Source organism: Planococcus citri, chromosome 1 (assembly GCF_950023065.1).
Source record: "Planococcus citri chromosome 1, ihPlaCitr1.1, whole genome shotgun sequence".
NCBI classification, from domain to species: Eukaryota; Metazoa; Arthropoda; class Insecta; order Hemiptera; family Pseudococcidae; genus Planococcus; species Planococcus citri.
Window position 1 is genome coordinate 47684560 of NC_088677.1, and position 27995 is coordinate 47712554.

Genomic DNA, 27995 nt, shown 5'->3' on the forward strand with positions numbered 1-27995 from the left:
TTTTCCGCAGGTTTATCGCGTTTACGATTATTATTACATGGTGGAGTCGAGGACAGTGTATCCGAATTTATGGCGGGTTGTGAATTTGATCCATATACTGTTAATATTAGCCCACTGGTTCGGCTGTTTTTATTATTTACTTTCCGAAGCCGAAGGTTTCAAAGGTGATTGGGTGTATCCTTACAGGCCAGGCGACTACGCTACGTTGACGAGGAAGTATCTGGGATCGTTGTACTGGTCAACGTTGACGCTGACTACCATTGGTGACTTACCAACGCCTGAAACCAATGCCGAGTAAGTGTTTAAGATTTATTGGCCTTGGACTTTTATTTTAATATTATTATTATTTTTTTAAAACTTAACATAATTATGGCATATAAGTAGGTACCTATATCTAATGAATATTAATCACGTGACTGAATTTTTCCTTCTCCTTTTTACTCCCGATGAATTAAAAATACGTACCTACCTAGTACCAACAGTTTTTTCTGACGATGATTTTCATCGAAACGAGAATGATCGTTGGAAAAGTAAACAAATAAGCCACCTTTCGTAAGAATCGCCCGGTAATATTGTAAATGACTCCGTGTCATGTTCTAAAGCTGGCAAAATTTGCGCTACTTTATCAACAACTCGCTCGGACGAATTTGCATATTTGGTTCATTGTGCCCTTTTTGAAAGATGTTGTACCGTGTGTGCTGTTGATAGTTCGCTACCTGCCAACTTACGGTGCTGTTACAGTGTTACACAAAATATTTACATCGAGGTAGGTATTCATTAAATCGATGTCAAATTCCTAAGAGCTGAAGTTTAACAAAAACGTGATGAAATTTAAAGTTACTTATACCGTTGTCGTTGGATTTAAAGCAGAGTTTTTAAAAAGAAACTTAAACTTGCGTTGGAAATTTGAAATTAAATAAGTAGTGACCGAGGGTGGAAGGGTATTTCAACAAAAGTTTAGAATAATTTTCTTTCAACAGTGTGGCTGACTGTATTTAAAACAAGTGCGAGTTTGTTTTCCGATTCTGAGTTGTACGTGGTCAATCAATTGTAAGGTAGGCCTATCGATTATGGAACGTTATTTAACTATGTAGATGTACGATATGATACGATTAAAAACTTCAGGGCATGAATCTAAGAAGGTACGGCCATTGAAAGAAATCATTCAACATTTTCATGACGACTTGAGAGTGTCAAAGGACTGCTTAGAATTAGGCTCATATGAGCATGAAGAAGTAGGTAGTAGGTACCTAGTTTAGTGTTTAAAAATAATTTATTGTTCTTTTTAAAGCGAAAGAGAATACTATACTTGCACTTGGTTAAGCATAAACATCTTCGTGTTTTTAAATTTTTTTAGGTGTTAATATAGGTAAATAAAACTATACCAATTTCTGAAATATTTATTGAAAATTTTAAAATACCATTTGTCACATTGCGGAATTTCTAGTTGACTTTATGAAACAGGAAGCGTCAAGATGGACTCTTCAAAGGGTTCAAAGACTTTCTCTTCTCTCCCGCCTGCAAAGCCTTTCTTTTTCGTCCCTTGAAAATGAACAATTATTAATTTTCGAATAAATGGTGATTCTGAAGGAAGGCAAATGTATTTTAGCAGGGTAGCAGCTCCTACCTCATATTTTTAAATCAAATTTCTAGGAAGAGAGTCTCTTGGTCACTTAGTCTCCGATTTTTCTCAATATTAGATATTCTCCAGAGCCTGGACCAAAATTTTATTAAACTGGTGGCAGAATGTATGGTCAGTTGTTTAACTGGAAAACAGTGGCTGTGAAAATGCGTTGGTAATGAGAATACGACCTTTTAGGAAGGGTTTCTCGAATTGTGTAGTTGCCCAATTGCATGTTTTGAAATTCGAAGGAATGACCTTCAAGACACGTTGGTAGTAGTTAATTTGTAAAATTATTCTCCTCATACGTTGAAAGTGAAAGTACAATTTGAAATGAAATGAATCATGCACATATGTAAGTACCTATTTGAAGTGAGTTGAGAGAGAAAATCGAAAATACATCATGGGCAGTATCGAAATGGAATGATTTCCACTTCATCAGTTTTCTAATTGGATTAGAGATGCAAGAAGTGGGTTATCTTATTTTTAAGCGGCAATATCTATAATTCATTTTGAAAAAAATGATAATTTTGCTTCCTTCAAATTCAACTGAAAACCAGAGATTGTGTTTGATTAAATGTATCTACAACACGAGTACAGCTACTACACAGGGTCCCCAGTAATATCGGGCATGGCTGATGAGATTTTGTCTTGGTTGGCAGCGCTGGGCCAGTGGGCCATATGAAAATACATTGAATGAATGCTGCCAACTCACGAAAATTCTCGCTAGCTGTACCCGATATTATTGGGTACCCTGTACATCTAAATGGAAAATACCTAGATACCTAACTTACCCTTTAAACGTAATTTTATTAAAGGTTTCTATAAAAGTTATGTCGAATCGAATTGTACGATTGAAATTGAACGTTAGTTGACTTCTCAGTATCTATGCTACAAGACGTGTAGGTACTTATACTTATACATAGGTACATAAAAAGAAATTTCCAATGTTGATACTCTCTAGTCGGGAAGGATTGAGTTAATTCTTGTGATCTTTGATCGCATTAAATACAGTAAACGATTCGTTTGCGACGGCTTTTTCTTTAAAACTCGTTGATTAAATTTGACAACTGTAACCGCACAATACTTACATTTATATACGAGTGCGTGCGCTATACGTAAATACGTACATATAACGAAATAAAGAACTCGACTTTGGAACAAATTTTACGGTGATATTTGCGCTGAAAATATACTACTTACTCATAATAGGTACCTCATCGAGGTATGAGAATACTATGCCTACACGTGTTATTGGTAAATGAGTGTGTATCGGAGAAAAATTGCCTACGCGAATAAGAAATCAAAATATCATTTTTTCTCTTTCTTCCCTCTCCTTATCGTAGCCCGTAAGTAGGTATAATTTTCAGTTATTGTTGGAGTTTATTGCGCCATAAACGCATACTTACGTTTCTACAGTTTTCTTTTCTTTTTGTATTTTCATACCCTAACTTAAGTAATGACTCCTTGTGAAGTGTAGGTAGGCATAGATATCGAATGGTGAAAGGTAAATTTTCAAGTTTTCGTTCGTTTTCTGAGTCACGATAGGTGTGACTTTCTACGTAGCTAAACAATGCACGGATTTTGAATATTTTTATACCAAGTCATATAAGATAGGTAACAATTGATGGGAGAATGTTCTGAGTAGGTAGAAGTACTTGAAGTGGAGATTGTATATTTTGACCATTGAACTTTTAATTGAAGTATACTCGCATCAGACCGGAAGAGGAGCAAAAAAGACCGCCCACCTTCCTCCTACCACCCATCCCTCGATATAGACGTTTTTTTTTTTGTTTGATTAGCAAGAATATCAGTTTTGAAAAATTACAAGCAGCTTGTAATTTTAATGAAGAAAATCACAAATTCAAGGTACCTTTCAATTTCTGACTCAAAATATATAGGTAGGTACCTAGCCTACCTATCTTTAATTTACATATGTATTATGGTCTCAAAGTCCAGAATAGACCGAGAAAAGTCCTGATGGACAATTAGGTATAGCTTCTTTTAGGTAGGTATACTCGGAAAATTAACTGTAGGGCTAGAAAAACCGTGTTTTACATTAGGTACTGAAAAAATTATAACAAATCGCAGATAAGTATGAGTCGGAAAATTTGAAAAAAAATGAGGTTTAGGTATAAAAATTGATGAGGTATGTTGTTGATAATTTTTGCTTTTGCCTCATTCCATTTTTATTCAAGACCCTTTATGAGGACACTAAATTCAACAACAGAAAACGTATAGGTAGGTACTTACTCAACATTATTTTTATGGCGTAGAGTAATAAAATGTGGTTATATCTACATAAAAAAAATGTGTAGCGCAGACGATGGTGCTTTTCATCACAATTGTCTAGATTTTATATCAGGATAAATATTGCTCAATTATTTGAAATAAGGTAATGAAGAAAGGGGGCATAAAAAGAACAGAGCCGGGGCTGATACCAATAACTGGAGCATTACCCTCATACTTTGAAAATATTCTCCACAAATACTCAAGTACCTTAACTACGAGTACATGTATAGAAATAAACTGTTTTATAAACACTGGAGCAGTGGAGCTGATTTTTTAAAACAAATTGCCTCCATTCAACTTTCGTTCGTATCCGTTTATCATTTTTACCGAGGTTGTTTGCACAAAAATTCGTTCATTTCAAAAAAACAAGTGTGCTTTTGCTTTCGTTGGTATAAATTATAGGAATAATATTTTAATCTGTAAACATGAAAATAATAGTTACATGTACTATACGTAAATAGACGCCGATTCAGTGAAATTCAAGAGGCGATAGGGAGAAAGCACTTTGAAAATGCGAAGTTACCAAAATGTCTTTCCTTTATTCTACAATAAATACCAATAAAAAAAGTAAATTTTGAAAAAAAATTACGATTTTAAGCGAAAACACGTTTTTTAATGTTTTATCTTTCTAAATTCTCCTCTTTATACCTACCATAATTTAAGGGGAAACATTTTATCCACATCTACTTCACTTTTGTTTTCCAGACTAGGGTATATACAGCATGCATAGACTTTACAACCAGATGGGGAGAAGAAACATAGGTGGCTCGTATATAAATAGGTACATTTTATATGTTTTCACAAAATACTCGTATATTCTATTTTAGGTGATACGAGGTACGTAGGTCTCGTAGTTTTTGAAACATTAGGTACCCAATGGTTAAAAATATTTTACGTCTCATTTTCGATATAAAAACGCAATATTCTTCGGAAACGCAACAAAAAATATAAGAAGAAAAAGAAAAGAATTCTTTCAAGTACAATTTCTGACCTTTTTTTCGTTTGTCGTTAAAAATTAAACATTTCTTTTTGAAAATTTAAGAATAGAAGCTGGAAATAAAGTTCTCGAAATAAAAGATGTTTTTTTCTCTGAAATTGAATAACGAAAGTTATCGCTCGAGTTATTTTCTAAATTTTAAAACTATGCGTTCGATTATAGGTTCCCCTGCGCTTCATTTAGGTATATATATTTTTTATTTGTAAAGAGATCTCTAAAAAAGGGTACTTTTTTTTTGAATTTTTGAAGCTGAATATTTTTGAATTACCAAGGTGAAGTATTTTTCTTCAAAAATGTATTCTTGGTTTGTGTTTAAAAGTCGTGTGAAGTGTATTAAGTACGTAGTTTAGATACCTATCAAATGAAATTTCTGGTCGGAATTTGGTGACCAAAATGTTTTTAATCACCTGCACCTCATTACATACGAACAATCACCAAGTGGACTATATTTTTTAAAAGAGGCAGAATCTTTGTCAGTTCAATAATGATATATTATGTAATTACTGTTAAGTGTAATTTATACGTACGTAGATCTACCATCCCGCTTACTTATAGCTTTCTATCTACTCGTAACTTGGACGTTGTAAACTAAGTACATTAAATAAGATAGGCAATAGTGTTCTAAAATTGGTCAAATGACGGTGATAAGGAATGTCAAAGAAATTAGGTATGTAAGTATACCTAAGACGAATACAGTCCTTGCATTGTACGTACTGGATAGAATTCAAATTAACTTTAAACTTTCTGCCTCAGGTCGTCGTCGTCGTCGTCGTCGTCATTCATGTATCAAAATTTGATTAGTTTGGTAAATGATTTTCTCATTGCGGATGCCGGTAGTTCAGCTGGTGGGCTAACATCGCAGGGTAAGCGAGAGAGACAAATTATTTTAGTTTCGTATTTGTCGAAATATTTCGTTGATAGGTAAACGTTTCCAACTACCGTGTCGCACTGTCGCTCCCATGATTAATAAAAAGGTACCGATTTTCTTTCCGTAGGTATAGGCCTACTCATGAAGATGTTTCGAATTTGTGAAACGGAAATTTCATCGCTTTCAATAATCGTAATAGTTTATTTAATTTACGAATATAACAAAACGTGGGTGGATTTATATTCGCGTATTAAACGCTCGATACTTGGCTTTGGTTTGTATTTTTTCTGAGAGTGTAGTGGTTTAGAAATTTACGGAGGTTAGAAAAATAACCACGGCCACGTGGAGCATTTGTCTCATAATAATATTGCTCCATTTGTCGCCATGTTTATGATGCGATTACATTTCAGAGAAACGGTATAGGTAGGTACTAGGTAATTAGGCATCTTATCTACCTATAGGTACTTAACCTTTTCCATTTCCCCGCTTCCTTTCGTATTAAAATGTGATTATGACTTAGGTATGATCGAACGATCGTGATTTTTTGCTAAAATGAATCGTTCAAGAAGCTATTTGAGCAATCGATTGTCGTGAAAAATTACTTATTGCAATAGACCTATTCGAATAAGATATCTTAGCACATTATTCCTTCGAGTAAAAGTTGTTGATGAAGTTAAACAATTTTCTTTTGTCCTGAAGGGAAAGCTAAAGAATGAAAGGTTGCGCTGAAAAAAAATTCTGCTGTTTTTTGATCTAATGAGACGTGATGTTATTTCCTTACAAAATTGTTCACTGGGGGAATTATGTAATAATTATTTGAACTCATCTTAGTTAATTTGTAGTAGGTAGGTACGTACGGTACGTAATTTAAATGAACGAAGATAAGCGCTGGAAAATTCCAGAATTTAATTTTTTTTCTGCTAAAGTTGATTTTATTATATCTAATAATCTTTAGCAAATTTTTGAAAATCGCCAGATGTTCCTCCTCTCGACGAAATTCATGTGGAGGTAAATGAGTGCGCTGTAACTCCGGATTATCAATTATCAATCGAAGGAGTGTTGATTTTGAAAAATTCAATGAAACATGCCAGCTTTCGTATTATTTTGTTTATTTTTTTCAAAATGAACAACCTTTTTCCACGTGTTGTTTTTTTAATAAAAGAGTCAAAATTATATTTGTTTTGGAGCCACTTTTGACAGGATGTGTGGCCGTATACTAGCAGATCTGATTTGAAATATGCCCTTATATATTCATATCTACGAATCAAAATTATCTATGCTAGAGGAATGTGATCAACTGATCAAGTGGATCTGATTAAATTATTGAATTAGATCGGATCAGATCTGGACATATGGATAAAATTTAATGTAGAAATGAAATTTCAAACGTGGTTCTTAAAAATTAATTTCCGGTTGAAGTATAGGTACCTTGAAAGTACCTGAGTAAAAATTGAATTTTCAGATGTTCCTACTTACTACGGGTATTAGATGTCTTTGGTAGGATTTCAGAATTTTATAAAGTAAATTAGAGTCTTTCTGCCCATGGAGAAATGATTGTGGATCTGTGATCAGGTTTGAACAAATCTGATCCGATTTGGTCAGATGTAATTGAATCCAGTGGATATTCGGATCTATTGGAACTGATTTGGTCTGATCTAAATCAGATCTATTCGAATCCGATCAGGTTAACACTATTGGATCTGATTAGATTTGATGAATAAACCTATTCCAATCAAAATTTCAATCTGACCCTGTCTGATTGAACCGGGTTAGACCTAATCAGATCCAATAATTTTTCCTGCATATTAGAGACTCCAGATTGACTTAAAATGCCTGGTACACACGATCCAATATACATATTTGACAAACTAGATTGGTCAAATATATTGGATCGTGTGGACGCTCTGATAATTTACGTTTTCTTCAAATTTTTAACGTTTTGTTGATCGGTGACACCAACTCTGATAATATAAATTATTTATATTTTCAGAGTTATTTTCAGAATTGGTGTCACCGATCAACAAGACGTTGAAAATTAGAAGAAAACGTAAATTATCAGAGCGTCCACATGATCCAATTTATTTGACAAATTCGATTTGACCAATCTAGTTTGTCAAATATATTGGATCGTGTGTACCAGGCTGACAATTCCAATTTGGTTCTGAAAGGTCGATTATTTGGGTTGATGAAAATTGTTATCAATAATTATCCTATTCAGACAGGAACTCCAAATTCAATTATTTTCTATATACCTAGGTATATTTTTTCACCAAGCCTGACCGCTTGACGATAAGGATAAAATTTTTAAAATTTTCAATAATTTTAAAAAGTTGTAAAAATTAATTTGCACTGCTGAAATCTTTTAGGTCGAGTCTTTGAAGGGAGGAGTCCTAAGAGAGGGAAAGATGGACAAAAATGGAAAAGGGTTGTTACTTATATCCATTCGGGGAGAAAATACAAAATTAATTTTCCAGCTATAAAACGTTCGTTTTTACTTTACACTTATTAAAAGATTGAAAGAGTCTAGAAACACTGCAGATTACGAAAGAGGTGTGAAATTCTGCTATGGATGTTGTTGACAACTCACGACAAAAGTATAACAATTCAAATACGGCGAAAGTAGAAAAGAATTGTACTTCTCTATATTTTGATGAATTCACGTAGGCGTAATCGGGTAACTTATTCGATTCTCGTATTACATACTTACTTGGAAAAACCCTCGCAAATTGTAAATCGAATTGCGATAGATGAAGTGAAACGGAATTGGCCGCCAATTTGCGGCTGTTACAACAACGTAAGCAAATATGAAAGCAGGAAAGAAACACCTCAGGCGTAGCCTAATAAATGATAAATTTTTCGCTAGCGCAATATGGAATAAAAGAAAGGAGAGAATTGAAACGTTACGCAGTTAAATGTGCATAATGTTGGGTGAAAATCAGGAAAAGCTTTTAACAAAATATTGGAATTTATCCAAATGCAAGAAGATTTTATTCAGATCTGTCAGTGTTGGTTGTTTACAAAATGAAAAATGTTGTCGGTGTTTTCGATAACGTAATAATGTAATATACCCGGAGAGTTTATACTAGTTTATACACCTTGAGTTCTCTATTTTTCAACCACAGACCACCCGTTCTTCGCTGTTCTACCTTCGTGTACTTGAACGACTTCTGTTGAACAATAATATGTATAAGTTGAAAAAATTGAAATGAATTTTACTAAATGCTCGGTCGTTTCTTAAATGAACGACTTTCGGTATTTTGCCGTCGAAGCAGAGAGCTGCGCGAAGAAATTTTTTGTACGATGTATACACAAAGCGATGGCAATTATAGGATATTTTTGTAGACAATAGAGAATTGTTTGCTTTTACGCGTTTTGTCGAAAAGAAAAACAAACGAAGATGTTTTAACGAACGATAATTTTTTAAAAAGCTGTATTATTCGATTTACAAGGACACGATTTCTTCATTTGAGCAGATAAAAGTGTTCGATTTCGATACGGTGGCAAAAGTCCTTCGGGATACATTTGCTGGTCTGAAATTTGCCTATATAATGAGAATATTAAATTTTAGGTCGTTGGGTTGTCTCGTGCCACGTCGCGATAATATAATCGAAAAAATTAATGTCGAAATTTAAACGCGCCAATTACCGCTATAAATTTACGACAACCAAATAAAAGCAATAGATAAAATTCAAATTTTCGGCGGTGAGGCGCAGCGTTCTGAATCATAGATTCCCAAACGATATGATGTTTTGCAGCTTCGAGCTACGAGTATTACGTTGTGATGGTTTAAATTTTGCGACGTGAAGGGAAATAAGCACGGTATTACGGTACGTGTGTGTAGTATACTTTTTTATTCACCAGGCGGAGGCGTAGGAACCCTGCAGAATGTGTGATGTTTTTCCATGTTTATTGTTCTGGGAAATATTATTGTACGAAGTACACGCGTGAAATGGAAAACAATTTAGCCTCATACGAAGACGACTCATTGCAAAATGAAGTGAATAACACGCCGCTCCGCAGCAAATGGGTGTCCAAAATTAATTATTACCCGCTACGAAACGTTGCCATAAATTTTCACTTGAAACCTTTCGCAAAATCTGACATCATCGAGTTTGAAAGTTCATACCTCACCAGATGAATTGAAAGTTTTCTTACATTTGCACTTACCCCTATACGTATTATGCCTATTTTTTATGTGCCCAGTGTTTTACGTGAGCTCCTCCCTTCACTCGCCCACTCGGATTAAAACTACATAGCTTCTTGAAACATTTTTTTTAAACTTCCGGGTCAATTGGTTTAAAATTCCAGTGGGTGAATGGTGGAGAGTTCAAAAAAGTACGATTTTTACCCTTTGAATGGTTAAAAAAAATTCATTTGAAAAGAATTGAGCACGTTTTTTTTTTTGTAATCATATGAATATTTTGGTATTTCACCAAAAGGTCAGTCCTAGTTATATTTATTTACCAATTAAAATAGTATTTTACTTTTCCTTTCAAATTTTTTTCCAATTTACGTACCTATTTCATGTTTAAAATTTTTGAATTTGATTTTTCATGTTTTTTTTCGTTTAATTTTCTTACAACTTTTTTCAAGTTTTACTTTTTATAGTTTTCAGAAATTTCTCCACGAAATATCAAAATCTCATACTTATTGAGAAAATATTTAAATTTAATAGATACGGCGCGGTGTTGCCTTAACGCCGGCCAATGTTGGGGCTCGTATGAAACCAACTCTTCAGAATTTTTTGGACACATTTTGTACTTACCTACCTATTTTTTCGACTTCCTTTAAAACTCTCTTTGGCTTCTGTACGCTACACCTTCAACCATTGTTGACAATTTTTGCATCTGCAATGCGACGCAATTTTCCAAGTGTTTGATGATTCGAAAGGAATTATTGTGTATTTGTGTAGTAAGTGTTCGCAATCGAAACAAATCAAAGTTCTTAGAAAGGAAATTATGTACAAGAGAGAATTTTATCTGATAAGTCGACATCTGTGTGTGTAGGGTGTAGTGTGTACTAACAAAGATGAGCTCGCTCGACAAAGAAACTTACATTAGTGCTTTTTAAGTGTTTCTTTTTAAAAATGTTCGCTCTAGCGATGTGTTCTTTTACGTGCGGGAAAAAAGAGAACAGGAAATAAAGAAAAACGAGCTTTATTGTGATAATCAATTCAATTGGCCTTTGGAATTTGTAAACTGAGAGATGTTGGACGGTGTTTTGTTGAAATGATTTTTTACTCATTCTAATTCAAAATTATAAGATTGATCGTAAGTTTATTTGCTTTTTCTGGAAAATAATTTGGTGATTATATCTCTGTCACTGTCTGTCATAAAATTGTCACTATCTTCTTGCTTATTTCATCCTCAAAATTGTCCAAATGTCCAGCCAATAAAAATGTTTAGGTAGGTATTTCATTGTTTTTACATACATATAAAGGTACTTGAAATACCTTTTTTTTAAATTTTCAGAGTGTTAGAACTTGAGTAATTTTAACATTTTTATTCGACAGTTTCCATATAATTTCAAATAACTTTCTTGATAACCATGTTTGGATATTTCAGTCATCAACTTTCACTGAAAGTTTCAATCAAGTAGGTAGCATTTATATTAAAGTGTTCCAAAATTAATTTAATTTTTCTAAAATTAAAGAAAAAAAAATCTTTAAAACGTTATTTTAATAATTTTAGGAAAATCTGGTATTTGTCGATAAATTGTGTATCTATCTAATAAATTGATTCGAACAATCAACGACTAAACCATGAATACTTACCTACGTTACGATATATCGAGAAAAATCTTTTCATCTTGACTTCACTCGAGGTACTATAAAAATTAATGAAAAAAAATTCTACTTTCATTAACAGCCGCGTAACCGAGACGCTGTGAAAATTGACAAATTACCCAAGCAAGACGGAGAATATCAAAAGGGTACCGATAGGAAAAATGTAGGTACCTAATTACACCGTAGCAAAAACGCGGTAGCATTTCAATAGTAATAATGGCTCTGTTCATCGGTGGTAAAGCGAGAGAAAAATAGCCTAAGATAAAAAAAATTCTTCATTCTGTTTAGCCTTTAATTGTATTAAATCTCGATCCGTCTTCCGTATACGAAAGATTTCACGGCCTAGTTCTTAGCTGAGCAAATGGCGTTTTATGTGTTTCACGCGGCGAAAATCCCCGTACATAAGGTAATTTTTCAAAAATTGCAGCTGTACAAGTGGCACATAGGACTAGATGTGTTATCTTCATTAATCGTATTCTTATTTAGAGACGTTCTTTTCGCGTTCAAAAAAAAAAGAATTCTTTATTCTTTTTTTTTAGGTCAAGTAGTTTTTTAACCAACAGAGTAGCCTTTAGGAAAATTTTCTTTAAGAAGTTTTTCCCCCAAACTTGTAGAATCGGCTTAGATATAGTAGGCAGGTACACTTTACAATGAGTTTGTTCGATGTACGTACCTACTGTGGCGTTGGATAGCTTAAGAGATGCGGTTTTTTATTTGGCCATTGAAGATGTTTTCACCGCGGTAGTCGATATTCTAGTAAGTATTTGTTATTTCGAGTTGATGTCTGGGTAGGTCTAGATACCTATTCAGAAGTGAATTTAAATTCAACTACGAAGTGATATTGTGTGGAATGGTAATCGAGGTGAATAACTTCAATGCGCACATATTAACGAAGCCTTTTTTGCTTGCCCTGTCCAAGGAATTTTCACAGCTGCTTTTTTAGCACAATAAAAAAGAAAAAAGCTTTCTGGCGCACATGGCAGCATATGTATAAGTATAGATAAGTACTGAACGCTATAAATCTCGAACATGTCGCTTGTCCTCGATAAAAGTCGATTTTATTCATTTTTAATTAGATAAAGAATAGGTCAGATAGATGCCTGTAACAAATATTTATCGAGTATGTAATTAATATATTGAGAGTAAACAAGGCTAATACAACGTCCAACTTTTGCATTTTTCAAGGTTTGACGGTAGGTACATACTTTATAATATTTATTATTATGTGCCTGCATACGAAAGTGCAGGAGTGTTATTCGATACTTTGAAGATGTTTGTGAAAGATATATGCTCGTGTTTTCAATCGTGGTTTGTTAGCCTCTGTTTGGATGGATAATATGTACCTACTTATGGGCTTTTTAAGCATAGAAGGTGATAAACACGTCTGAAATGAACCCTCATTTGAACATCATACCTTAACCCTACACTTTTGAACGACACGTTCACAGGCGAACTAGAAAGCGACAGAAAAGCGTCATGTTACACATTCAACTCAAGAGGCTAGAAATGTGGCGCAAACATTTAATTAGAAATTATTGAACAACATTGGCAAAGATATCTTACCCTTTGTATACTTTTTTCTGAAGTTTTTCTTCTCTCTTTCTCCTCTCTCTCTCTCTCTTGCTCTCCCTCCGTTGGAAGGGAGTTAGATTATGTACACATACGTACGTACCTGGTACTGTAAGTATGCTTAGCATCGTGAATAATTAAATGGTGTGAAAAATGAAAAGCAGAAAGATTTTACCTATTTCCATGTGCTGCGAGTAGGAATCAACATGTCACTTTCTGTCACTACGCTGCTTTTACATTCTTCCCTTTCTCCATTAACAGACTTCAGCAAGAGAAATTATCAACGAGCTAATTTTGATAAAATTTCGGAAGTGTAGAAAAAAGCACGATGGAACTTGAGAGTTGACTAAATTTTTGCCATCAAGATGCATTTTTTAATTTTTGAAAAAAATATTCGAATACTTAAAGATGATTTTCAATGTTAATGTGAATTAAGGTACTTACCTAGGTATTTAAAAAATGTAATACTTGAAAATTGGAAAAGTAAACGTAAGTTAGCTGAAAATTTGTAAAAACACAGAGACCGGGGATACAATATCGATTTGAATTTCGAAATACATAAAACACAAAAGAATCAAAAAATCAAAAAGTCTTATTTTTATTTTTATTTTCAAATCGGCGTACCTTTTTCAGTTATGAAAATACCCAAAATGTGCAAAGAACCCATTTTGTAGAAGATTACATATTTTTCTGCGCAATGGATGCCTCATTTTATGGTAGATAGCTTTGAAATTGAGTGGAGATAGGCAAGATTTGAAAAGAAAAAAAGGAAAAAAGTAACTACCTACTTACGTATACTTACGGTACACCATTTTCACTGCATTTTTTTTTTTTTTAATTTTTCAAACACTGTCTACATGATTGAAGATTGGCAAAAAGTGATTATGACTGATGACCTTGTTTATTAGAAATTAATTTTCTCACAAGATGGCAACAACAGATTTCATTTTTCTCAGTTATCTCAAAATTTGAACCTTTATCGTCAACTTTAGAAACCAAGCTGCCGCAAAATACTCGAGTTCATTATCCATGCCTGAAACAAAAATGAAGGGTGTTCTGATATGCTCAATTTTTTTTTCAATGATTTCTCTCTCAAGTAGTCCAATGTAATAATGACGTCAAGTTCATTTCAGAATGAAATTCCATTTTTCAAACATTTTTTGATCATTTATGAAAATTAAAATGAAAGTGGAAAACGCGCAACTCGTCATAATTGGGGAAAGTGTGGGTTGAGGTACCTGCAGGTAAACGGAATGCTCAGATGAATACCGAACATGAAATTTCTCGTACCTATAATGACTCTATTTTAAGAGTATAGGTAGGCACTTATACGACACCTAATACACACTTGTATAGGTAATGTTTACAGCTCTGCTAACATCAAATGAAATCTTTGTTGGGTTTACTATATCGACAAGTTGTTACTTGTATAGGGTTCCTTTAGCCAAGAGTTATTTGACTAAACTCCAACTTTATTGTACCACTTGATAGTCAGTTTTGAAGTATTATTTCAACGTTAATAGATCATGTTCTCGTGTTTATCCGAATACACCGGGTACTTGTTGAGAAACCTCGGAGGAGATTTGAGAAATATGTACCTACCTATTTGAAAATAAGGAAAGTCAAAGTGAAACGATTCGTTAGTGTAGCTTTATGCGTGCTCGTGTTACTTTCGCCTTAGGTCATCGTATAATATGTGCTACAAATAGTTTCAGTGTTCGGTATTTCTGCATTAAATATCGTACTTGATTCGGAATTTGAAGTACGTAAATTTTCAAACGACGTTGATTTTGAAAATATTTCGAAGCTTTCTTCTTCTTTTTTTTTTTGTTGACATTTAGATTCATCTACCCACTTCAGTGAATATATTATATGTATATCTCCATTTAGGTACCTAGGTACCTACCTTACTTATACCCGGAGTGATCAATACTGATAAATCGAATATTATTCTCGAATAATTTTCCATTAATTTACGTAGGTAGTACTAATACCTATGTTGTACGTAGAGTTATTTACCTAATTTGATACATATTACTAGTGCATTTTACCTGAAATTAATTACTTTTTAATAATTAATTTTTATAGTCATAACGTCACGTATCGTTTACCACATCAGAGGAAAGGAAGATATAAGAAATCACGTTTACTTCAATTCAACTCGAACATGGGGTCAGTACACGAACGGTAAAATAAAAGTGTTTTCGAACAGTTCGATCAGGTACTGGCCCATAATCGTATTTGAAAATGCGGAGAAAAAAACAATGACGACGACCAACAAACTGTGTTGATTTGAAATCACTTTTATCAATTCCATTATGCCTTTTGAAGGTTGTTCAGTTAAGGAATAATTTTTCTTCGATGATTTTTTTTTATCAAGCTTGGTTTACCTATACATAGAGAAATGCTTAAACCTATGTTATTATTTCGCTTTTGGATTGCTTTTTAACGCTTATTATAATTTAAGACGAGTACGTGAACGCGAACGTGTCGCAAAGGTATGAATTTTGATGCATGAGTTATGTATTTCTATTGTGTAGAAATAGCGAAGCGTGTTGAAATTTTCTCGACATTTGAGCGAGTTTTGAATGCGAGAATTGATTTCATTCGTCAGTAACGTAATTTTTGAAATTGGTAAGCCCAACGTAGATACCTACTCGTATTTTTTGCGTTGAGTTTTCAAATCAAGATTCGAGTGTCATTAAAATTCGTTTTGAGAGTGACAAAAAAAAAAAGATAAATCAGTTGTATAGTGATTGTATTACCGAAAAAAGCTTCATTCTTTTGTTGAAAGCGAATTAGTAGTGTATTTTTGCACAAAATTTGACAGCTAATCATTTTTTCGTTCTTTTTTTCCCACGCCAAATCATTACCTATTTTTATATCAATTGCGGTCGCTTACTTATGTAGGTATTTATTTATTTATTTATTTACTTTTTTTTGTATCATTTAGCGTCTTCCTTTTCCGTGCGAGTTTGTAGACCTTACCATACACGTCTTTTTTACTAAACGACAAATTAGTTTTGCCTCGATCTACTTTACAAAGTTTTCGAACAGCCTTCAAAACGGCATAAAAATGGAAAAATTCAACGTTTCTTATCCGGCCTGTATTTAAAATGTTTAAAAATGTATCATTTTTAGCTGTGTAAATAAAAGGCAGAAAAAATAGTCGCATTGATAAAAATTTCTATACCTAGAAGACGGAACTGTTCGAAAACTTTGTAGTTTTAAATTTAATGTTATTATATTTTTCGGAGGTTATAATTTATCTTTTATTGATGCCCAGTAGATGTAAGAACTTTTCAAATGGCATTTTTAACTGCTGTACAGAATCGGAATCTGTGTATAGCTTAATAAAAAAAAAAGGTTGCAAAATAACAAGCTCGTGAAGCGAATTCCACGTCGAATGATTATTGTAGATTATACGTGTAGCTGTGCACAACGTAGATATGCGAACGTACATGCATAGCCTACGCTCGTAGTTCAAACGAAGTTATGAATCCGGATGTGAAATTTTGCAGGAAATTGTTTTCATAAAAGAATGGCCGTCGAGTCGTCTCGAAATTCAAGTTGAAAAGCAATTATGAATTTTTAAAATGGAAACTCTCATTCTCGAAGATTCGTCGTCGGGAGTGTCATTTATTCTTATGCACTGAGTGATATTCAGGTCAAAATATCGATCAATTTTCATCCAACTTCAACCTCTCTTTGAAAGAAAAAAAACCAGTGGAAGTTTAAGTAGCTATACAGAATGTTTCAGAGCTAGAATAACTTTTTAATTATGAAACTAGACAACACTGATCAGTATGTATGTCTACCTATATTAGGGCGGATCACGAAAAAAAAAGTCAAAAGAGTTTGAACAAATTCAGTGGAGACCTCCGTTTTCAGCTGAAAGTCGCCCAAAAATTTTTTTTAGCTTCTTAGGTGCTCCTGGAGGGGAATTAAGATCGGGAAAACTTTAATTGAACGACAGAATAAGTGAATTGCACGACAGAAAAATCCCACGACGAAATCGTGTTTTTGAACGACAGCGATTTAACGACAGTTTTGGTCATTAAAACAACAGCATTGAACGACAGACCTCGAACGACAAGCATAGAAAATTCACGCCTCGAGAAAGGGAATGCACGACGAAATTATTTCAATTGACCGACATCTCAAATTATTCATCTGTCGTTTGAATTAATGGACATGAATGAGACAGATTTGTGAATAATGTTGGAGAGAGTCTTTTTGCAGGGTTAGTGATTCGAAATTGGTGAATATTTACCTGATTAAAATTTTTAAAACTCACAATTAAATTTTCAAGCTGAAAGTTTGACTTTTTGCAATGAGAATAAAATCGAAAGCTACGATTTAAAAATTTGAAAAAAATTGCAGTGAAAACAGTTTTTAATCCCATTCCAGGGCCTATTCTAAGGAAAATTTGGAGCTGCGCAAACATAGCTCGCATATGAACGATCAAAAATAATAATGAAGGCCCGAGCAAATCGAGGGCAAATGCTTTTGAAAATTAATGATTCTTCAGAAGTAAAACAACATTCAGTACCTATTTTTAATGCGAGAAGTCAACTTTTCTACTCTTGTCTAACTTTGATCAGAGAAAAGAAAAGAAAAATGATCTAGCTCGAGCGAAGCGAGGGCGAAAGCTGTAAAAAATTGATAATTTGAAATGCAAAACAACATCAATCTTGATGCAGAAAGTTAATTTTCATGGTGTCAAAGTTTTTTGTTTTCAGGAAATTTAAACATTTTCAAAAGTATGAATGCAAGGACAAAAGCTCTCAAAAATTCACAATTCTTCATTTTTCAGCACAAAAATTCAGTGGCATAGCCAGGATTTTCTCAAGGAGGGGGCAAAACCAGATTTTTAGGCATGAAAAATCGAAATGAGGAGTGATTGTCTAGAAACCTATCGTGATGTGTGGTGATTTCATTAAAATGAAGGCAAAATTACTGCTCGAGCGAAGCGAGAGCGAAAATTTTTGGAAAAAATGGGCCCAAACAACAAAAAACGTCCATTTTTGCACGTTTTCTTTCAAATTTTTGCTCGCAAGGGGAGGCCATGGCCCCCTTCGACCCTCCTTTGGCTACGCCACTGGACAAAATTAAGTATAAGTACCTATGTTTTCAAATTGTTTATGAATTTTTGACAAAAAATAGTACTTTTTTTGGCATTTTAGCAAAAAATAGGGAATTTCTGGTACATAGTTATGACAGGAATGAAAAGAGACTTTTTTTTGGTAAGTTTCAAGTGAAACAGCATTGCTACTTCTAATGTGAGAAGACAATTTTTCTACTCTGTAACATAATCAAAGAATTGCAAAGGGAAAATGATTTGGCCCGAGCGAAGCGAGGGCGAAAACTTTTGAAAATTTTGATTTCAAAGAAGTAAAAATCCATGGTTTTTGGTAATTTTTTGATTTCTTATGACTTCTGTGTTTGTTCTAAATTGTTTTCCAATGAATAAAATGAAAAATGTACGCAGCTGAATTTTTGGAACTGCGCAAAGTAATTCGGAACTACACACATTTTTTTTGGAACTGCGCAAAATGTGCGGAGCTGCGCCTTAGAATAGGCCCTGTCCCATTCCTTACATACAAGGTACCTAATTATCAAATAGGAATTTTAATTAAAATTCAAAACAATTTCATATCAAAGTAGCACAGTGTGGCTGAACTTATTTTGAAGTTTCGAGTTTTTGCGCTACCCCCCCCCCCCGAATATGTCTCAATTTTATCGGAAAATAGATACACATTTCAGCTTTTTTTTGTTCTTTTTTTTCAAAAAAAAAAGAACAGTAACAACAACTATAAAGGGAGTGGAAGCCAACAAAAATTGCAAAAAAATTCTCAAGTGTGAATAAAAGCTACTTCAAGGACTCCTAGTGCCTCTCATCTTGTTTTTTAATTTTCCAATTAAAAAAAAAAGTGATCGTTGGAGAAAATTTTGGATTTGAACCAGCTCAAAAAGAATTTAAAGATATATACCCAATATGCCTTTATAAGTGCTGAATTTCATTTTTTTAAAGCTTTAGGAAGTTTTTGTTGGAAAATGCACTGGAGGGGGAGGCTTCAGATCGGTTCGAAACCAACATCAATTGTTTTTGGAAATTTTAGTTTTGTGAATAAATTCGTCGCTTCTATCATTATGTCGTCGTTCATTTCCTAATGTCGTCGATGCATTTCTTTCAATTTGTCGAGCATACGCTGGCGTTCATTTGATTTTTTTGGCGTGTACTTGAATTTTTGTTGTCGTGCAATGGTTGAAAACTGTTTCCGTCGTTAAAAAAGTGGTTTTGGACGTTAGTATCTGTCGTGCAAAACACTTTTTTTTGGTCGTTCAAATCATTTAATCTGTCGTGCCGATAAAAGGCACCCATTAAGATCCCTTATCAAAGAAGGGAGATTTTCAAAAAAAATTGAGGTTTTTCGCTCTATCCCCTACACAAATCTGTTCTGAAAAAAATTACCCAGTTCCAAACTGATGTATTTGAAATTTTGCGTCAACCTATGTAAGTATACCATTGCCATCAAAATTCAAGACCAATTTAGAGTTCTATGTACTATGAGCGGCTGAAAATTTTCAAGTTGATCATTTTCGGAGGAATTCGCGTTTTGAAAATGTTTTCTTCTCAAATATTACCCATTAATTGTGCTAAAACAGGAAGAAATATGGTAGGGGAGAGGGAGGATGTTTTGGACACTTTTCTTTGATTTGAAATTGCAAGCGATAGGAAACACCTAGAAAGGTGGGGTTGGTCTTATTTGAAAGAGGATCTCAATGCGCACATTTTGACCTACTCAAAAAAATTTAAGTTCCAAATTGAACAAACCACTGGACTTTGAAGAAAACACGTTTTAGGTGGATGTGTTGGGCAAGTGGGTGATGTTTTGGACACGATAGGTGGATGTTTTGGACATGCTGAGAAAAGACGTTTTTTTGAATGTTAATTTTTGGAAATCCCAGAGGGTACCCCCCGATAAGATAGGCAAAATGCCCTTAACCTCAGATTTCGATGAAACTCACAGGGTATGTTTAGTACCCCCAAAAAATAATTTTGGGCCCATAGCCCGCTCCCCACCTCACCCCCCTCAGCCAGGGGGGCCAAAAAACGCGTTTTTCAGGGGAAAAATTCTGTATCAGCGCGTAATTAAGATAAATTGATTCTGTAAACGAATATAGTTAGAGGATACATGGGCGTACCTCCCTGAATTTTTTCAGAATTTTTCATCACACGGGGAGAGAAGGGGGGACAAAAGAAAACTTTAAATCGACATTACTCCGGAACGAAAAAACATACCAAAACGATTTTTTCGTCAAATATGTATCTTTAGGTCTACTTTCTATAGAAGTCATCACCCGGCTATTTGGAGTGGTGGGTCAAGCTCAAAAGCTCAAAAAACTCTCAAAAAACCACGTTTTTTGCGTTTTTCTCCAAAAATATGGACAAATGGCGGAAATCTAAGAGAACCAAGTTGTTCAGCGTGAAATTTTACCTCAGAATTGTGTAATTGAAAATTCATTTACTCCGCATGATTGTAAAACTACATGCGCAGAAGTATTTGTGCTTACATCAAGATAGCTGAAAGCCTGAAAGGGTATTCCTGGGTAAAATAGGTGAAATGTCCCTGTCCTCGGATTTCTGAAATTTTGATGAAACATAGTTGGGTACCATTAAAAAAAATGTCGGAGGCAAAAAATCCCCCTCCAACCTCCCCTTGCTCATAATAGCGAAAAAAGGGCCTTTTTCGGGGAGAAAAAATCCATGCTTCAACGAGTTTTGACAAAAAAATCTGTATTCACTCAAAATATATGGAGGAGACAGTATAATAAAAGTACCTACATAGGTATTTGAGATTCTGCGCCAATCCATGCTATTGCCATCAAAATCCAAGGCCACTTTTGGGGTTCTACTGAGAAAATTGAAAAGCAAATCTTTTTTTTTTGGAGAGGGGGTATTAGTAGTTGGTGTTTTGAAAATATTTTCTTCGCAAAAGTTTCGCTATAATGACGAAAAAATATTGAAAGATAATATATTTCTGAAACGGAGGAAATATTTTGGAACGCAGTGATGACAATATTTTAGGTTTCAAAAAATTGATAAAGATTGGCAAAAATTCCTAAATTTTTGCTGATTTTTCAAAATTGACAAAAACAATTTAAAATAATAGAATAGAATGGACGCAGAATCTAAAATATATTCATTTACGACTGGGTCGATCGTCATTTTTCTCAAAACAAATTGGGTACAGGGGCTACAGTGAAAAAACCGTGTTTTTTCGAAAATACACCCACTTTAAGGGCACATGTTTTCCCTTTAGGGGCACTTCTGGAGCCAGAATTTTTCTGTACAACTTTCAACTCAAAATGACAGTTTTTGCTAAAATTGGTAAAAATCCAGTTTTTTTTTTCTTTTTTTGGTGATTTACCCAATCTACTACATAGTACGTAGGTAGGTAATACCTATGTTTTCAATGTACTTGGTAACTCACATAAAAATTTAATCATAGACACCAAAAAGAAACCTTTCTGATAGTTTTGAGTTAGATACCATGTACTTGAAAAGTAGGCTACTTGTAATTCAAGAAAACCTTGATTAAGAAGTTGCATGGCGTAAATAGCGCTATAATGAAGCATTTTTCACAAAAACTCTAATTTTTGGGCAACCCCTCTCCCCAATGTGGTCGTTAGGAGGGTCCAACTGCAAATCAAACTTCATATTCATGTTCAGCGAGTTCGGTTCATATGATAATGATACCCATATTGTCAGTCTACTTTCGCCCTAAAATTTGGAGAGGGGGTGCCTATGGCCAAAAAATTGGAGTTTAAGGGTATACTCTGCGGAGAGCATTCTAATTTGACAACCGGTCGAAATATGAAACCGATTTGTTCGTTATTTTCATCATTCGTTCGTAAGACTGCATGTAATCGATTGAACGAATTTAGTCGTGCTTATGTCCCGCGACCCGCTCCCATCTAAACTTCAGACGGGGATTTCTCCGTGAATTTTCAAAATTCTTCCAATTTTTTTTCACCAATACTGATTCATCTATGAAATCGAGGGTATGTAGCCATATTTTCTAATTTTGCTTTTACAACAGGGATGTGAGCATCTAAAGTCCCTATTATAGCCATCAAATGTCCTGAATCAAAAATATCTCGACATACCCTCGCTTTTGAAAGCAAACCCTAGAAAAATCCGTTCTATAGTTTTGGCACAATCCCCGCCCAAAGTTGACCATTTTTCATCAAAAAATTAGAATAGCCTTGAAGAAGTTAGTTGGTTTTCTTATTGTTTTTGGAGGCCAGCATCCAAAATTATGGATCGCTTTTTTTGGTGGTGCTGTGACAAAAAAACCACAATTTTGAGTGTTTTTTGAGTTTTTGAAGATGGCCCACCTGGAGGGAAAATTTGTAAAAAAAATACCAATTATAGTGCTCATGCAGATACATTTTTGAAAAAAAAATTTCATGTACTTAAATTAGGTTCGGAGATACGGCGGTTTCAAATTTTCTTTTGTCAATATATCTCCCCTGGGGGGCCCACAATTTTTGAAGAAAATTCAAGTTGCTAGAATCATATCTCCTTCAAGTATTTTGAGTGAATACAGATTTTTTTGTCAAAACTCGTTGAAGCATGGATTTTTTCTCCCCGAAAAAGGCCCTTTTTTCGCTATTATGAGCAAGGGGAGGTTGGAGGGGGATTTTTTGCCTCCGACATTTTTTTTAATGGTACCCAACTATGTTTCATCAAAATTTCAGAAATCCGAGGACAGGGACATTTCACCTATTTTACCCAGGAATACCCTTTCAGGCTTTCAGCTACCTATCTTGATGTAAGCACAAATACTTCTGCGCATGTAGTTTTACGATCATGCGGTGTAAATGAATTTTCAATTACACAATTCTGAGGTAAAATTTCACGCTGAACAACTTGGTTCTCTTAGATTTCCGCCATTTGTCCATATTTTTGGAGAAAAACGCAAAAAACGTGGTTTTTTGAGAGTTTTTTGAGCTTTTGAGCTTGACCCACCACTCCAAATGGCCGGGTGATGACTTCTATAGAAAGTAGACCTAAAGATACATATTTGACGAAAAAATCGTTTTGGTATGTTTTTTCGTTCCGGAGTAATGTCGATTTAAAGTTTTCTTTTGTCCCCCCTTCTCTCCCCGTGTGATGAAAAATTCTGAAAAAATTCAGGGAGGTACGCCCATGTATCCTCTAACTATATTCGTTTACAGAATCAATTTATCTTAATTACGCGCTGATACAGAATTTTTCCCCTGAAAAACGCGTTTTTTGGCCCCCCTGGCTGAGGGGGGTGAGGTGGGGAGCGGGCTATGGGCCCAAAATTATTTTTTGGGGGTACTAAACATACCCTGTGAGTTTCATCGAAATCTGAGGTTAAGGGCATTTTGCCTATCTTATCGGGGGGTACCCTTTCAATCCATTAGAAATCAATTGTCAGTATCTTGTCCACAATTTCACACAATTTCAGTTGACTCGGATTGTTTTTAATATTAGTGAGGCAATGTTGAAGAGTCGACTTTTTTATGCCATATTTTTCAGCCAGTGCTGGCCTGCTCGAATCGACATATTTTCAGGAGGCAACTTCAAATCGTTCTTGATTAGCATTTATCATTCCAGACTCATTAAAAGTCTTTCCTGGATTTGTTTGATAAAACTGAGACATTCTTACACCCAAACATATCAAATTAACACGAATTTATCGCAGTGTCCAAAACATCCCCACTATGTCATTTCTACTTAAACTGGCAGGTGGGAAAAAAGTATCAGCTTTTCACGAAAAGGTAATTAGTGATTATTGACGAGAAGGAATCAGGGATTTCATTTTACTTGGGCTACCTCTTGACGAAATTCCTCACGGTTATTTTTCAGGAGCTCAAAATGTGAGATGACATTTTTTTCCAAAAACAGTACTTCAAAACAAAAGCTGAAATATTTTCATCACACAAGTTGGTATCCGTTAATTATTGTCAAATGTCAGTTGTGGTACAACCGTGCCACATAATAGTGAAAACCCCGTAACAAAAATCAAACCAACTCATCAAACCAGCAACTGTCCAAAACACCCTCCCTCTCCCCTACATATAATTTCTGAAATTAGGGGAATATTTTAAAATAAGTACAGTGATATCAATTTTATGGTCATCTTTTTTTTAATTTGAAAAATAGCTATTTGTCTAGCTAACCAAATCGCAGGAGCAAAAGCGAAAGAGGTCGCAGATAAACTTTGGGCCAGGGACCGGTTTGGAAAATCAGTTCACATTCGTACTAAAAAATGTTGTACCATCTGCTATATCAGGCTATTTTACCTTTTCTTTTGAAGTTTGCGTGAATAGAGGCAGCAGGGGGGGTGACGTGCATTGGGTTAAAAGTTGAGGCGGAAAGGGGGTTGTGTTTTCTCCATCAAGAAGTTCAATTTTCAAAGAATTTCCGAACCAACATATTAAAAATGTAAAGCGATAACTTTGAATCTGATTGTACTCAGTCAACATAACAATGCGGTGCAAAGTTGTTCTGCTTTCAATAATCTTTATCAAACGCGCAAACCGTAGAATTGTGAAGATGTTAATAAAATTGCATAACCAGTTTGCCGTAAATACGCGAGTTCATTCTTCATGCTTGGAGCAAAAATGAAGTACGATTGGTGTTCTAATAATACATTATGCTCAATAATTCTTTTTTTATGATTTCTCTTTGAATAAAGTAAGTTAATTAGGTAGATAGTTTGCCGTAAATACGTATTGCGCATTATAGATACCTACCTACACCTACCTCACCATCGTAACGTAAATCTTAATAGAGGATGTGGAGGGAGAACAGGAAAAAAAGTACTTTTACTGTGGTATTTCAGTGTCTGTGATGCACTTGATATTACGAGTACTTATTCTTACTATGAACAGAAATCATTCGACTTCATCATTTATTGTCTACATTTCTATCTTACTAACGACTAACGACGGAGCCTCGTCAACTCGTCATCTCAGATTTGGCTGGAAGTTGGCTCACTGAAAGTTCATGTCACTCACACCTCAGAATCAAATTTTCAGCTGCCGAAGTTGATTTTTCCAATTTTGGCGAATTTTTGAAAATGACTAAAATAGCTCATTTACTTACAAGGTTTTTGTAATCGCGAATTCAAGATGACGAGTTCACACGTGCATTTTTTTTTTACAAATTGAATAGGTACCTATTCCATATATATATTTTTTTAATGCCAGCACCGCGTATTACTAGAGAAAATGGTCCAAAACTTCGCCTAAACCCTGAAATAGACCCCCCCCCTATCTATTGCGACCATTTTTGAGACAATCTTGAGCCGCCAGCAAAAGTTATTTTTTCTCCAGCACACTGGAAAGGTTCCAGAAGGTGCTGTAATCAACTTCGAGAATTGAAAATTTGGTTCCGAGGTATTGGTGATATGAGCTTTCTCAGTGAGCCAAATTTCAGCCAAATCGGAGGTGACAAGTTGACGAGGTTCTCTTGTAAGAAAAAGTAGTCCGTCATGTTATTATACTCGCCGTTCAGATATTCGATGAAATGAAAATAAAGCTAAATAAATAAAACAAAAGCGGAATCTCCGTATGAAAAAAAAAACACTGATCGTTATTCTTTAGCCAAGTTTATCTTCGGCGCGGTTGAAAGAACTCGGATGATTGGGTATCAGGACGGAAGGGGCTATAAAAGGTAACACGAAGAGAATAGTAGTCGATAAGTAGCAGCAGAAAAGTAAGAAATTGGAAATAAATTCATTAAGCTTTTAATGCCGATAAAACAGTAAATACGGCGGAAAGATGCCCTTTTCATTGGCACATTGGTTTTTCAATCAACTGTAAATATCTGGTGTAGTTTTCTCACGGTTGGAAAAATTTTCGAGATCGTTTTATCGGTACAAAATTCCAATTACAGTCCATTGACTTGGGCCGATTAGATGATTTTTTCTCTCGTTTTGTACTCGTCGTCGTCGTTGTCGGCGGCGGCGACGCGACGCGGCGCGGCGTGTTGTGTGTTAAATGACCAAAAGAAACGAGCCGTTTATTTCATAACAAGTCGACCAAGATCGATTGACTGTGAAAAGTCACTTTATCTAGCTTTCGTTTCGCCATGGCATGGCGTATTTTAAAGTTCGCGCCACGAGAGCCGCGATTGCGGCAAATTATTGCGGTCGTAGGTACCCACAAACCTTCTTCGTGAAAGTTTCAACGCGACTATGGCGGCACCGAAAGAAGAGACCATTGACGATATTTTCATAAACGTGTCGCGGCTCTACATCCACCATTGCAGTACCTACCAAAATTTTACACCACTCGTTTTAAACGCGTGCAAAATGGATCCGCGTGAAACTCGTCTTACCTTGGTAAAATTAATTAAATTTTCGACTGTGCCAAGTTTTGTTTGTATAGGTTTTTTATAGGTAGTTTAGCGAATGAACGGTATTTTGAAGCGTGCCACTTTCATCTCGCTGCCTCTCATATCATCGATTTGAAAGGCTAACACTCTCCCGCGGTATCCATAACTGTTTACGCAATTCGTTTCTATGCGAATGATTCGTCCTGTTGAGTAGTTTGGTTATGAGATACCTAATGCGAAATGAACTGTCTTCAAATTAAGTTATCAAGCTTATTACATACGTAGGTACGTTTTGTATCAAAGCTATACGTTCGTTTTGAAGATTATAATCGTCGTTAAACCGCGTGTTTATAGCTTTAAGCATACTTAGGCTCAAATAGATTACCTACCTACTTTTAGAATTGTGTATCTACTGTCATTATAATGAGCCAATAACGATGTCGTTTTATCATTTGTAATTAATACTCGTCTTCCTATGTCGTTGGCGTTTAATTATATCAGTAGATATTTATTGTTTGTTTATAATGTTTACATAAAATATCGAGTAACGTTTTCCCGAAACAAAAAGATGTTTTGAAATTAGAATCAAAAAGCGACAATAATTATACCCAACCTACCTAACTACGTGAGCTTGATTGAACTTCCAACTTCCAAGAAATGATAAATAAAATTTTCGTTAGGTCACTTTTTATATTTTATAGGTGAAAGTTCGAGGAATCTTAAACCTTTTACATTTTTAAACCAGTCAACCTACGAAGCAATTAGAGAAGGAGATACCTTAATTACATCAACGTATTTTTATAACATTGAAAGATGGGACGAAATGATTCGATTTAAAAAATTTGATTGGAGCAATTGAACCTATTTAAACAAAGAATTGAAACTATTGAAAAAAGCATAAAAATTATTCAACATTTTTGGAAATGTGCTTAAAAGTCGTAATAGGTGGGTACATACAATGTGTTGAAAATAATATTGAAATATTGCGTATTTAAAAAAATCATAATTATCCCCACAAAACTTTGATTAAAAAATGTTCCACAACCTGTTTTTGCGGATTTTTTGACAACTGGTTACCTATACAGTACACTCTCGATAACTCGAAATCCAAGGGGAATGGTGATTCATTCGGCTTATAGATGTTTTCGAGGTAATCATGTTTCGAGTTAGGCAGGAAAGATTTTGAGATTGTTCGACGAGTTATAGAGGTCTTACGAAATGAATGAATTGAGAGAGATAGAAGTATGGAGTGAAATATTCGAGTTATAGAGGTAAACGCCCGACAACGTACGACTTATAGAGGCTTTCTCGCCATTTTTGGCAAAATTTAGCTTCGAGTTACGACTGGTTTGTGTATAGTCAATTTCGACTTATCCGAGTAAAGTTAACATTGAGTGTTACGGAGATTTCAAGGGGAATGGAGGTTGGTTCGGCTAATAGAGGTTTTCAAGTTAAAGAGTTTCGAGTTATCGAGGGCTTACT

General features: G+C 34.7%; 1 protein-coding gene across 5 annotated transcripts in view; it reads left to right on the forward strand.

Annotated features, from left to right (window-relative positions):
• LOC135832373 (uncharacterized) overlaps positions 1 to 27995 on the forward strand; it is a 168573-nt gene that overhangs the window by 123403 nt on the left and 17175 nt on the right. For 4 of the 5 annotated variants that reach the window (XM_065345584.1, XM_065345582.1, XM_065345583.1 and 1 more), the window contains 2 exons: positions 11 to 294; positions 15221 to 15304. In XM_065345584.1, coding sequence (XP_065201656.1) covers positions 11 to 294; positions 15221 to 15304 — 368 coding nt within the window. The remainder of the gene's footprint in view (positions 1 to 10; positions 295 to 15220; positions 15305 to 27995) is intronic. The other variant, XM_065345585.1, reaches the window with a different exon arrangement.